The sequence below is a fragment of the Panulirus ornatus genome, chromosome 48 (genome assembly GCF_036320965.1).
Source record: "Panulirus ornatus isolate Po-2019 chromosome 48, ASM3632096v1, whole genome shotgun sequence".
Taxonomy (NCBI): domain Eukaryota; kingdom Metazoa; phylum Arthropoda; class Malacostraca; order Decapoda; family Palinuridae; genus Panulirus; species Panulirus ornatus.
The window spans coordinates 18,936,946-18,951,353 of record NC_092271.1 but is presented as its reverse complement, the minus strand read 5'-3'; the positions used below and the strand labels follow the sequence as shown (position 1 = coordinate 18,951,353).

Sequence of the window (14,408 nt, the reverse complement as noted above, 5' to 3'; positions counted from 1 at the left end):
TAATTCCTGAACACTGTTATTTTACTTGTTAAAAAATATTTTTCATATGAAAACACTTAAGCATAAATCTAAATCATCTGGAGGTAAGAATACATTTAGGGGTAATTCATATTCTCTTTCTTTCTTAGAATGAAAATATATTTACATATTAGACAAAGTATTATACACGTTAAATAAATAACTTCAATACCATCCACACAAGATATTTGAGCAACTTCACACATTCTTTGAATGATTTTTTTTCTTAGAGTAGTTCTTCAAAGGAAATACCAGTCACTCTTATATTAATTGCTCACTAATCACTCTGAACATACTCATCACTGTCTATGGCATAGCCAATTGTTCTAAAAATCACTCGATTCATAACCCGACCACCTGAAATGGATCTCACGTTGAGTTGCTCAGTTCTTGTAATATCGACAAATTTTCAAATGCACTGAAATCTATACTTTGTCTTGTATCACTGAGAATGCTTCTTACCTGAAAAGAAATGGAAAAATACTAAAGATTCAAGTGCCTGTCTTGTGTATGGTCATATCTTAAATCTAGTTTTCATGACCATCAATTTTTTCATGTTTTTCATATGCTTGTAAAAAAATGAAATGTCTAAAGGAACCATAGAGAAATTAATTCTCTACACTTCTGCAGGTGATTGTAATGACGAATTACATGATATATCCAGGCCAAGATAACCCTAAAATTGCCCAATCTTGACATGTGCATACAATGTCCATAAGCTGGCAATATCAGGGATTTATCATATGAAAACCTACTAGGGAATCAATGTTGATGGACCTGCTCACATTCAGGGCAAGTATAGAAGGTTTGCTACCAAGTACCTATTCTATAATCTATCTGTTACTGTTGTCTAAGTTCCAATTATATATGGTGGTCAGATGCACACAGCCCCTCAGTTCATTCATACACATCCTCAACACTCATCTTGTGAACTGAGTTGCTTTTCATGTCAGAATAATCTCCATTCACACACTTGACTTCATACACAGAATACTCTATGACACCCAGATACAAATCAGCCATTAATTTTTTTTCAATCTGTACTGAACAATAATTAATCTTAATGACTATAAATGGAAGCTACTACCTACTTCTTTGTTTCAATCTCCTTTTTTGCAATCACATATATGTTATGTACTTACCATATTTGTAAAAAAGTTTGCATGTTGTGGCTTTTCTGCATACTTTTCATACTGATCAAGACTATCATGGAGTTTGAGAGTCAAACTGTCATAGTTGTTCCGCACAACCTCCAAAACCTGCAATGCAAGACCTCAATATTTCATGGCTTATTCTTTAATATCTTCCCATCTTATCTATCAATTAATCTATAGTAAAAGAACAGTTTACCTGTCAAATAACAGTTAATTTCGCATGCAGAGCAAACGACAAATATTTAGTTACATTTAAAAAAGGACTATATGATTAAAGGTACAAGGGGAAAAGTATACTTGAAAAGAGATTGATCCAGAGAGTAAAATACTCAAATTTAGGGGTATATCAAAAGAAGATGCCATGGAAATTTAGAAACTTTTGCTAAAGAATCCAACTCCACAGCATTAGATGGTAGATGCACTGTCCTACCCTCTGAGAAACTATTCCCTCTGACATCAATGTTCCTTCCTTTCTTTAGATGTAGACTAAGCTAAGGTTGAGTTAAACATGATGCCCTTGGACAATATTAATAAATGACATCGAACAAAGTCTATCACATATAAACACGGATGGGTTTCTACAATGAGCCCTGGAAATTTCTGGAAGTCTTGTTTTAACAAACACTGACAATGATATCCAGAATGGGGAGTAAAGATCAGTAATTAGGCATTTACTCTTGATACAGAATTGTTGTTATTCTCACTGCCATGAACTTGTCAATACCTCCAAGAAAGTCCAAGTATATGAGACTTTGTCTTTTCACTAACACCTTTAACATGACTGTAATATGCTTGTGTTTGAAGCAAGACAGAGATATAAAATGATTCATAACATTCAAAAGACCAGTTATTCTGGATGCTTTAATGTACTGGGCTATGAATGTATGATAGGAATGATGAATTAGCTAAATCTTACACTTCTATGGATGAAGTTAACAGAGATAAGGGTCTACCTGCATGTAGTAATATAAGCAATCACCTAAAAAGAGCTTAAGAAGCAAAATTTTTTAGACTTGAATGGAAGCAGACAGTAGCCTATCCACCTATCAACATAATATCAAGCAAGAAGAAAGAACCCTAAACATATTAGGTAAATTTCATGCCACAAAGGATGGAACTAACAATAGCACTGGTGTACCTTTATGTAGCTTATAAATGATTCCCCAAAAGAACTTAAATTTTTTTTCTTTAGACTTGAGATGAATGGATATGGACAGAAACCAATCTGTCTACCATCATGATCATGCAAGAAGAAACCCTTATATATAGCTCTAGAAACAAAATCATTAGACACCCTGATGTAGTTGTGGCCCAAGTACTGCTTGGCTATAGTGGGAGTATGCTCATCCTGTTGATACTGAACGACAAAATGCAAGTTTTGCCAGCAGCATTGCTCCCGTACCCTTCAACAATATGTACTTAACTGTTATAAAATCTGTGAATTCAGAAAATATTACTCCCAGTTACTGCAAGAAATGTGTAAGTATTTCATCCATGAGTGTTTTACCCATTGTAAGTAGTTATTCATATTTCATTTTACTTGATTGCCATTTCCCTCGTCAGCAAGGTAGCACCAGAAAACAGACAGAGCGGCCCATCCACTCATATGCACATATACGTACATAAACCATAAACTCCCATACAAGCACATATACATATATATACATCTACATATCTTTGGGGCCCAGTTCCAGGACCTTTTAAGTATACTGTATCTTCTTTTGCACCAATGTTTGCAGGGTAGATAGGAATGCACAATATATCCACAACATTTTTGTGCAAATTTCAGAATCAATGTGCTCAAGCAGTTACATAAGCTAACACAATCTTTAGTTCCTGGAGTACTTATCCAACCATGTATGTACAAAGAGATGCACACTGCAGAGGGTATTGCCCTTTTCTTAAACTGGAGCTATATAGACTATATGTATCTAATCAGGCAACCTATGGATGCACATATCAATAAACCCAATACAACTGAGAACATGAAATAAAAATTTAAGACAAAACAATGGTTCAAATAATAAGAGTTGTGAATGATAAAGTACTGGGTAAAACAAATGAAAAAAAAAGCATTTACCAGGTTAAATGATATCTGGGTACAAATGTATGACCAAGTAAATACAAAAAGGGGTATGTGTTGCTATGCTATTATAAATGCAGCAGCTGAAATGTGTGGAATACAAGAAGAATTATCATGAAAATATGAAGGTGTCCAGAGCAGTTAGGAAGACCTAAACATGCCAGCTGATGATGCAGCACATGGAAATCAATGGGGTAATGAAAAGAAATAAAGAAGTAGTATCAGATGTAAAAAACTAATTAGGTACAGCAGAAAGCATATGGATGAGATGTGAAGATTGAAGCTTAAGGCATAATTCAGTAAAGTTGTGCACTTTGTGCAATAAGACAAAAAAACAAGAAAGATGGAAGGAAAACTGAAGGAAAGCCTTCTCTTAAAAGAAAATATTCAAACCATTAGGCATATATGCTGAAGTCCCAGTTATCCTGACCACATAAGTCCAGATATACAGAGAAAACAGAATTAAAATGTTTTCATACATCAGCCATCATAAATGATAATTGACCATGCATCTGGATGAGATGAATGTGGTTAAGATGACAAGACCATGAAATTTTATGGACAGATTCTGTGATGATTTTTGCAAAGAGGTAACTGATCAAAAAATCAATAACTGCTAGACAATGCCCCTAACCATTTCAGTACTAACCCTTGAACTACAGCAATCATAATAGCCAAGGTACACTGTGTGAAATATATTCAAATACCCTAATTCATGATTTTCATTACAATTAACAAGAACATAATTTTCAAAATAAAATAATATACAATTCAGCCTGGTGGGAGAATGTTTAGTGTTAAGTGCCCTTTAACTTTGGATGCTTCACTACCAGATGCATAAAATACTCCAGAAGCATTTTCAAGCATAACTAGTGAGATATGTGGTATTTTCAGAAGTGTTTTTGTAAGAAACAAATATGATTACTAAGGGTCTTCACTAGTCACTGTAAGATTAATACAGCTTCAAAAAGTATTATACAAAGTGAGGGTGTAGTTCTCTTGCAAGCTTCCTTGACATCTCCAAATAAACTGGCCACCATATGAAAAATATTTAGGCTGTGCTGTCTAGAGACAATGCATGGGAAGCCACTAAAAGCACTAATGGCTGTATTTATAGCTCCAGCTGTAATGAAGAAAAGAATTTCTAATGCATATAGGCCATTGTCACCGTGAACAGAGAAAACAATTATTGTACAATACTAAAATGCCCTCAAACTCTCTTTAGAAATGGCTATTGGACACTTCAAAGATAATCGTTCCAACAAATTCACATGATGGATTGGCAATACATTGTACATGTCAATAGCCAGCCAACCTTAAATTTCACCTGAAGACTAATGCAGTGTTTAACGCTAGGATGCATTATGCAGAGTTTTTTTGGTTGGAATATATCTATGGTTAGTTCTCTGGAATTCCTGAGGCCAGAAGGTAAAAATTTTATAAGTAAAATCACAAAGTGGTTATAAAGTTTGTCTGACTGATCAAAGGAAAACAAAGACACAGAGGACATAACTGATCATAAATGACATGTAAAAGTATTATCTCTATTTCCCAGCAAAAATGAACATTTGACTGACCTGTTCCTCAGTAAGAGTTGAGATACCATGCTCTTGGCTCCATTTGTCTAGCTTTGGAGTAAAATGGTTGATAATTGACCTGTCAGTGAGAAAAATATAAATAGTACTTCTAAAAAAAATTCTACATTCTCTTATTCAGTACACTGTCTCCCACAATCAAGTAAAAGTTTGATGGAAACTTTATGAATTAAAATAGTTTCCTGCTGACTTTTTTATCTTGTACATCCTCCTACTTCCTAGATGAATATCTTTATTACCTAGAGCTTCCTTCTATCTATCCTGACAATTCACTTTTGATCTTAACTGACTTATGACAAAACTAATTATATCATTATATTTTATTATGGTCTGATCGAGTATGTAATGAAAGGGGGAGCGAGATGTGCGGGAATAAAAAGAGAGTGGTTGAGAGAGCAGAAGAGGGTGTATTGAAATGGTTTTGTCACATGGAGAGAATGAGTGAGGAAAGATTGATAAAGAGGACATATATGTCAGAGGTGGAGGGAATGAGGAGAAGTAGAAGACCAAATTGGAGATGAAAGCATGGAGTGAAAAAGATTTGAGTGATCGGGGCCTGAACAAGCAGGAGGGTGAAAGGCATGCAAGGAATAGAGTGAATTGCAACGATGTGGTATACCGGGGTCGACGTGCTGTCAATGGATTGAACTAGGGCATGTAAAATGTTTGTGGTAAACCATGGAAAGTTTTGTGGGGCCTGGATGTGGAAAGGAAGCTGTGGTTTCAGTGCATTATCCATGAAGCTTGAGACTGAGTACGAACGAATGTGGCCTTTGTTGTCTTTTCCGAGCGCTACCTCGCGCACACACGGGGGAGGGGGCTGTCATTTCATGTGTGGCAGGGTGGCGACGGGAATGAATAAGGACAGACAGTATGAATTATGTACATGTGTATATATGTATATGTATGTGTGTGCATATATATGTATACGTTGAGATCGGGGCCTGAACATGCAGGAGGGTGAAAGGCGTGCAAAGAATACAGTGAATTAGAACGATGTGGTATACCGGGGTCGACGTGCTGTCAATGGATCGAACCAGGGCGTGTAAAGCATCTGGGGTAAACCATGGAAAGTTCTGTGAGGCCTGGATGTGGAAAGGGAGCTCTGGTTTTGGTGCATTATACATGACAGCTAGAGACTGAGTGTGAACGAATGTGGCCTTTGTTGTCTTTCCCTGGCGCTACCTCGCACACATGCAGGGGGAGGGGGTTGTTATAGTATGAAAAGAAAAAAAAAAAAAAAAAAAAAATATATATATATATATATATATATATATATATATATATATATATATTTCTTTCGTCTGTTTCCTTGCGCTACCTCGCAAATGCGGGAGACAGCGACAAAGCAAAAAAAAAAAAAAAATATATATATATATATGTGATTGGTTCTCAGTGAATGTAGGTTTGCGGCAGGGGTGTGTGATGTCTCCATGGTTGTTTAATTTGTTTATGGATGGGGTTGTTAGGGAGGTAAATGCAAGAGTTTTGGAAAGAGGGGCAAGTATGAAGTCTGTTGGGGATGAGAGAGCTTGGGAAGTGAGTCAGTTGTTGTTCGCTGATGATACAGCGCTGGTGGCGGATTCATGTGAGAAACTGCAGAAGCTGGTGACGGAGTTTGGTAAAGTGTGTGGAAGAAGAAAGTTAAGAGTAAATGTCAATAAGAGCAAGGTTATTAGGTACAGTAGGGTTGAGGGTCAAGTCAATTGGGAGGTGAGTTTGAATGGTGAGAGGCTGGAGGAAGTGAAGTGTTTTAGATATCTGGGAGTGGATCTGTCAGCGGATGGAACCATGGAAGCGGAAGTGGATCATAGGGTGGGGGAGGGGGCGAAAATTTTGGGAGCCTTGAAAAATGTGTGGAAGTCGAGAACATTATCCCGGAAAGCAAAAATGGGTATGTTTGAAGGAATAGTAGTTCCAACAATGTTGTATGGTTGCGAGGCGTGGGCTATGGATAGAGTTGTGCGCAGGAGGATGGATGTGCTGGAAATGAGATGTTTGAGGACAATGTGTGGTGTGAGGTGGTTTGATCGAGTAAGTAACGTAAGGGTAAGAGAGATGTGTGGAAATAAAAAGAGCGTGGTTGAGAGAGCAGAAGAGGGTGTTTTTGAAATGGTTTGGGCACATGGAGAGAATGAGTGAGGAAAGATTGACCAAGAGGATATATGTGTCGGAGGTGGAGGGAACGAGGAGAAGAGGGAGACCAAATTGGAGGTGGAAAGATGGAGTGAAAAGGATTTTGTGTGATCGGGGCCTGAACATGCAGGAGGGTGAAAGGAGGGCAAGGAATAGAGTGAATTGGAGCGATGTGGTATACAGGGGTTGACGTGCTGTCAGTGGATTGAATCAAGGCATGTGAAGCGTCTGGGGTAAACCATGGAAGGCTGTGTAGGTATATATATTTGCGTGTGTGGACGTGTGTATGTACATGTGTATGGGGGGGGTTGGGCCATTTCTTTCGTCTGTTTCCTTGCGCTACCTCGCAAACGCGGGAGACAGCGACAAAGTATAAAAAAAAAAAAAAAAAAAAAAAAAAAAAAAAAAAAATATATATATATATATATATAGTTTAAAAGATATATATATATATATATATATATATATATATATATATATATATATATATATATATATATAAATATATCTATCCCTGGGGATAGGGGAGAAAGAATACTTCCCATGTATTCCCTGCGTGTCGTAGAAGGCGACTAGAAGGGGAGGGCGCGGGGAGGCTGGAAATCCTCCCCTCTCGTTATTTTTTTAATTTTCCAAAAGAAGGAACAGAGAAGGGGGCCAGGTGAGGATATTCCCTCAAAGGCCCAGTTCTCTGTTCTTAACGCTACCTTACTAACATGGGAAATGGCAAATAGTTTGAAAGAAAAAAGAAAGAAAATAATTATAATAATAATTATCCTTATTTCTATCATTATACTTAATCACTGTTTCCCACATCAGCGAGGTAGCACCAGGAAACAGACGAAAAATGGCCTATCCACTCATAAACACATGTACATACATAAACGCCCATACACGCACATATACATACACATACATATCAACATATAAACATATAAGTACATATACACATAAAGATATACATATGTACATATTCATACTTGCTTTCCTTTTTTCCATTCCTCTTGCTACTTTTCCCCACAGGAAACAGCATTGCTATCCCCTGCTTCAGCGAGGTATTAAAGATAATAATAATCCATATGTTCCTTGCTCCATTTCATTCTTCATTGCCTATCTCCTTCACAAACGTCAATTTTCTGACATTCTCCTGAAATCTGTTCTTTTGTATATCAATACCAACTGAGATTATCACCTATAGTTATTCCTACTACTTTTTCCCTATTTCACATGTCCCTGACATACTCATTTCTCACTTTGTGTACTTTTCATACTGTACCTCTTATCAAGTGTAACCAAATCCATCTCTACTGTTTACAATCATGAGATTTTCTTCCAACAAGGGGCCATGCTTTATTCTCATACATCGCACAAGGTGAATTTTGCCTGTTATCGGAGCTCATTCAACATACTCTACAATTTTCATGTGAAAGTTAAAGATATCTCCAACCTCTCACCATTTCATTAAATCTTGTATCTCAAATCCTCCTTCTCAATCATCAACACTAAAAATCTAATATTCCCTTAAATTACAAATTCCTAGTTTTTCTACTATTTAAGTTGTTAACAAGTGCAAAATATAACAAAATTCCAAACTGAAAATCCCTTGCACTCAAATCTGTCCATGCCCACATCAAATGAAGATGGGGATAAAAGAATCCCTTGTCTCACTTTCACATCAGTTACAAACTGATGTCCCTTCTTTATTAATATATGACTGGTTCTTTCTATATACACCAATAACTTACCTAACATTTCCTAGAGAGTTCGTCAGTTTTTGTGCACTTTCTTTGTAATCTCCATCTGTCCGGGAGTAGCGAAGACTCATAGAATACATGTTTTCAAATACCTGCAAGATCCACAGTTTTTGAAATTACTAATTTCTCATGTAATAATTACTAACGAATAAGTACATTAAATTTCAAGAAACCTAATTCTGTTGCACTATGAACATAGAATATACTAAATGACACTCTATCTAGTTTGCTAAACACTTCCCCCTAAATCAATAAAAGCTTTCAGCTTGCCGAGACCTTTGCATAATGAGACAAGCTCAATCAGGTTGACCAAGAATACAAAAATGATAGCAAAACCAGTATCAACATCCTGTAGCAGAGGGAGTGAATGTCCCCTGGCTGTGGATATCCTCCTTTTTAGCATCTCACTGCCAGCTCACTGGATAATATACTGATATCTCAGTGTGGTAGCAGCAGTGGCAATGGTAATTGTAGTGATAGTGGAAGAGGCATTAGTGATAGTTATGCAAGTAGTAATGGATGTCTTTTCTTTCTTTTTTTTCCTCTAACAAGTACCAAGGGAAGATACAAATAATAGCTGCAACTCATACAAAGTAATACTTTATTTTGTAGCCCTAAACTAAGCAGAGGTTGCATTTTACTTTATGGGAGATGATGTGACATATTTTTGTATAATATACATTTGAAAAGCTGCAGATTATGTGTGGGAAGGAAAGTTGAGCACAAATAAGTTCTATAGGGAATAAACATTGGGAGAGAGGAAAATGTTCATGTATACAGTTTCCAAATTGTGCAATACTGGTAACAAGAACTGCAATACTAAGTGATGCATTTGGGTTCACACAAAAGCATACATGACTGAATTTCTTCAGAGCACTGACTATTCAAGCACTAATAAAGTTAAGGAAGACAGGGCTTACACAAAAACAGAAAGAGGTGGGAAATGACCGCTGACCTATTCACAGGGCATGCATCCTAGGAATGGATGTTGCCACAAAGGGTGATAAAAGACTGGGGATGAACTTATCTGGTGTAGAGAAAACTTTTTCTACACAGTAAGAAACTGTGAGGATGTAAGTGAGAGATGGGCACAAAAAAAATTTCTTGCATCTTCAGAAATATTCATACTAAGTAAAACTGTAGTTGTAAGGCAATTTTGGAATGTTGATGGATATGGGAAGTTAATTCAGTGTTGTTGAAGATAGGAGGAAGTTTAAATTCGTTTTGTCTGGGGATTTTTATTATTACTTGAGTATCTAATGAATTAAATGTTACAAGACTAGACTTTCAACTCCATTGTGTTGGTCAGTTCATTCATACCTTGAAAAACATCTGCTCTGAGCTTATGAAAAGCATGTTTTTTGTCTAGAATCCTCACTTAACCTTCATCACGCAGTTCTATAAAGCTATTGAAGCCATATGGTCGATATCAGAAAGACAAGAAAAGCAAATATATGGCAAAAATTTCCACAGGTACACTTAATGCACTAAACATAATTGTAATGTGTCCTAAAGGGCAATGTGACAAAACTACTCAAGACTGCTTTAATCACCTGCTAAAGCTGTACGATTGTGTGCCTTATCCATGATGTCAAGCTGCCACAATCCCCAACCTCAGCCATCTACGATGTCAGTCTTGAATCCACAAAGGCTATCATAAGGTGAGCCAACCTATTTAGGGGAGGATGCGTTGGGCACATGAGAGGTGAAGGACAAGTGAGAATGCTAGCTCAAAAACATGTTTTTCACGAGCTTAAAGGTGAATTCTTGAGTCCTATCCCTCACTTGCCCTTTGGCATACAGTAGCCAGCAGGAGGATTTGGGTCATATCCCTCACTTGCCTTTCGGCATACAGTAGCCAGCAGGAGGATGGGTTGGGCACATGAGAGGTGAATGGTAAATGAGGATTTCAACAGAAAAACATGATTTTCAAAAACTCAAAGATGCAATTTCACAGAAATATCTCACTTGCCCTTCAGCACAGAGTAGTCAGCAAGAGGATGAGACATGATGGTTTAAGTGGTGTATGTTTGAATGGGGAGAACCTGGAGAGAGATGACTGCTTTAAGTAACTATGAGTGACTCATAAGACGGGAGAGGATGTAAAGGTTTTAAAATAATTGAAAAGTGAGTGGAAGGAGAGGTTCACTGTCTGTGAGGGCAATTATAGGTATATATTTGATAGTAGTAAACTGGTGTTATATGGGTGTGAGTCTTGGACCCTGATTGCAAAATAACAAAAGGAGGTGGATGTGTTGGAAATAACATGGCTAAGGATAATGTACCAATTAAGCAGGGTTGATCATGTAAGGAATGTCAAGGTAAGACAGATGTATGATAGTAAGCAGAATATGATTGAGATAACCTACCAAACTCCACAGACCATTCCACTGTTTCCCCAAATCTGTTCATGTATCCTGCTTCAGCCCACTGACAGCACATAACCTCCTGTATACCATGCCACTCCAATTTGCTCTATTCCATGCACTGCATACCTCTCCCCTTCCTGAATGTTCAGGCCCTGAGAAATTCAAATCCTCTCACTAAATCCTGCCATTTTCCTTTTGGTTGCTCCCTCCCGCTTTCCTTTACTTCTAACAAGAAGATCTATTTAGTCAGCCTCTCTTTGCTCACTCTTTCTGTGTGTCCAAACCCTTTTAGCACATCCCCTGGTCAACTCAATCATACTGGACTTACTACCACACACCAGTCTTTGCCATTCCTTACAAAATCAACCAGCCTTATACCACATATTGTCTTCAGGAATTTAATTACCATTATGTCATCATGTCCACTCTCTTCTGTCATTTTCCATTTGGGGGCTAAGCTTCACATCCATACAACTAGAAACTTCAAACGCATCCATCTTTGTGGGTAAGTGGTCACAAGAGAGTTCATGTAACATCTTTCAGGTGGTCCGTGAGTGCAGTGCTGAGGTGTAAAAGGTATTGTCTGGTGAGGTTGGCTGCTAGAGGTGGGGGATTAAAAAACTGACTGGCTGGTTGTGTAGGATGAGGACACAGAAAGATTTCAATTAGTTTAAAATCTGTTCACCGTGAGTGTCATGGGTGTATCAAGCCATGCAGGATGGTGGATGCTGAAATCTCCCTACAAACAGGTGCTGGTTGTGTTGGTAAGGTCGAGTACTTGGGTGTATATTTGGGGTGGCTTAAGCTAAGGGAAGGTATATGGGTGCTGATTACGGTAAGGCAAGTGTTATGATGTTTCATCTTTATGGATGGCATTTCAAGAGTGTTGTCAATGTTTGTGATTTGTTGCAAACATTGAGCGGTGTCTGAGAACGAGATGATGTGTTGTGTAAGAGTTAAATGTCCTTCTTCTTGTCCACCTTTTCTGTCTTGTCTTAAAAGTGCACATCTTTAGAATGGAGGGAGGCTGGTCTGTTTGTAAGTTTCATTTCTTGGATAAGGGCTTTGAGTATATTTTGCTCTTGAAATAAGTTAAAACAGATCTGTGTTTTTTTTTTCTTAAATGTTAAGTATGTGAAATGATGCAGATAGTTTGTCCAGAGTATGGTTGTACATTATGTGCAGTTGCCTGCTGAGTTTTTATCCTTGGAATGTGAGTATTTGGGTGTGTGTTTGTCTCCAAATGATTGTTGCATGTCCAGGGCTCAGAGTAATCTTTTGTGAAGGGGAGAGATGTGCAATGGAGGTGATACCACTGATGGAAGCTGTACTTCTGACTGAGATGTGCATACTTGTGAGCGAGGTGCAGCATTATGGATTAATGTACAGTGGGGTTCCAGAGTTGGGTCAATGTCATCAGACTGCATCGGCAGATATGGGATGACCACCAAAGTATCTTCTCCATACCGTGGAAAAGTATATGTATGTGTGTAAGTTGTTTGGGTTTAACCCTTGGCCTGGCAAAATGAATAAGGGCAGCCCAAGGCTGCATTCATCTTGGGAGCAAGAAGAAATAAGCTCCTCTAGTGTGATCGTTTTTTAAAACCAATAATAAGCAGAATCCGGCTGTGGTCCAACAACAGGCCTTTCTGTATCAGATACCAGAACTACACTATTTAAAATCAGTGATACTGCAATTAACATTTGACATGATTCTCAATAAAATAATAGAAAGATTATAAAGAGAAGCATTAGCATGATACAAAGAGAAAAGCAACATAGAATAAAATAAGCACTAGAATAGTCTTGTACTCTTGGCATGATGTCAGTATCTGGTGTAAAATGAATTTACTACACAGCTGATAATAAATCTATCCAAAACAGACGGGAACCTATAATCCATATCAGCCTACAGGCCTACAGGCTGCTTCCTAAGCACAAACCACACTTACATATAACTGCTGCAGACAGAAGTTCACTCATGGATGTATATGATCCCCTTAAAAAAAAAAAAAATGGAACTTGGCCTTCAAACCATAGTCAAACATGTTATAATTCATGTCTAAAGACAGTATGAGTTGGAAGTAAGGCACTATGCCCACAAAGAGCAAGAGGAGAAATTAGAAGATATCTTTATGACTGTATTTTAAGTCAATTCATCTGTCATCTGCCCGGTTCTTTTTCTAAAATTTCCATAATCATGATCAACCAAACTGAGTTGGTCAGGCTGGCTAGAGCCAACAGGTAGACATATGGCAAGTGTTTTACATATATAAAATGATATAAGGTATATGAAACTAAGTTTTTGTACCTGATGCATGCGCATGATTTCGTAGTAAAGTTCATCATAGCTAGAAGGTGTTGAGAGGAATGTATCTCCATATGTGATGAATAGATTGAAAATATTCATTACCTGAAAAATAGAAAAAAATACTAGTTTAACAAGGTATGGCCAATGAATATCAGTTTATATTCATTTTTGAACATAATGCAAATTTTGAGTTATACCTGCATCAATGAAAAAGTAAGCAGCTTAAGTACAAAGTCTCTGTGGCAATGTTTATCAATACATAGTATACATCAATAACATACATAATTGAGTTTCAGCTTAAATATAAAAATGAGAAAGTTCTGCTTTGCAAAGCTACTTTTTCTGCAATACCTTGATCACAAAAGCATTTATCTAACAAAATAATTCATACATATTTACAATCATACCTCACTTGAATAATATATTTTCAGAATTTTCTTCCATTTTCCTATGTACCTTAAATGTTGTTCCCCACACTCAATGCATATTTCAAGATAAATTTTAGTTATAGACTATTTTTGTAACATCAAAAGGCCTGAAACACTTGCTAAATAATGCATATAAGAATGGACATCTGAATATCATGCTGTGGACTTGGTCAATTCAGATAGCATACATAAATTTAAGGGGTTGTATGACAGCAGAGAATGTTCACGAGATGGGGCCTTACAAATATAAGATTCCCTCCCCATGCAGTTCAAACACATAATTACAAATAAATATTTGCAAATACGAATTTACTCAAGTTTTTTCTTAGATGATGTAAAATGAGTCACTGGAATGTGAGTACAACTATTTGGAAGATACTCTATGTACCATCCAAGTACCTGATTATCAAGGTGATGGTGATAAAGCTTAAGACTGTATTACAGCCTCTTGCTTTTGGTTTGATTTTTTTTTTTTTTTGCAAAGGGTATATAACACAAAAAAGTGCACTTATCATATTATCTAAAATTACTGCATGTATCTATGTGTGTCTACATATGTC

The 14,408-nt window shown here is 37.1% G+C and overlaps 1 protein-coding gene across 2 annotated transcripts in view; it reads right to left on the bottom strand.

The window, feature by feature from the left end:
* Positions 1-111: 111 nt before the first annotated feature.
* The window catches only part of LOC139764181 (armadillo-like helical domain-containing protein 3), a 43,256-nt gene continuing 28,959 nt past the window's right edge, over positions 112-14,408 (bottom strand). For both annotated transcript variants that reach the window (XM_071690739.1, XM_071690740.1), the window contains exons 11-15: positions 13,421-13,522; positions 8,732-8,832; positions 4,833-4,911; positions 1,161-1,277; positions 112-480 (exon numbers count right to left, since the gene is read on the bottom strand). In XM_071690739.1, the coding sequence (XP_071546840.1) occupies positions 388-480; positions 1,161-1,277; positions 4,833-4,911; positions 8,732-8,832; positions 13,421-13,522 (492 nt within the window). In that variant the 3' untranslated portion in view covers positions 112-387. The remainder of the gene's footprint in view (positions 481-1,160; positions 1,278-4,832; positions 4,912-8,731; positions 8,833-13,420; positions 13,523-14,408) is intronic.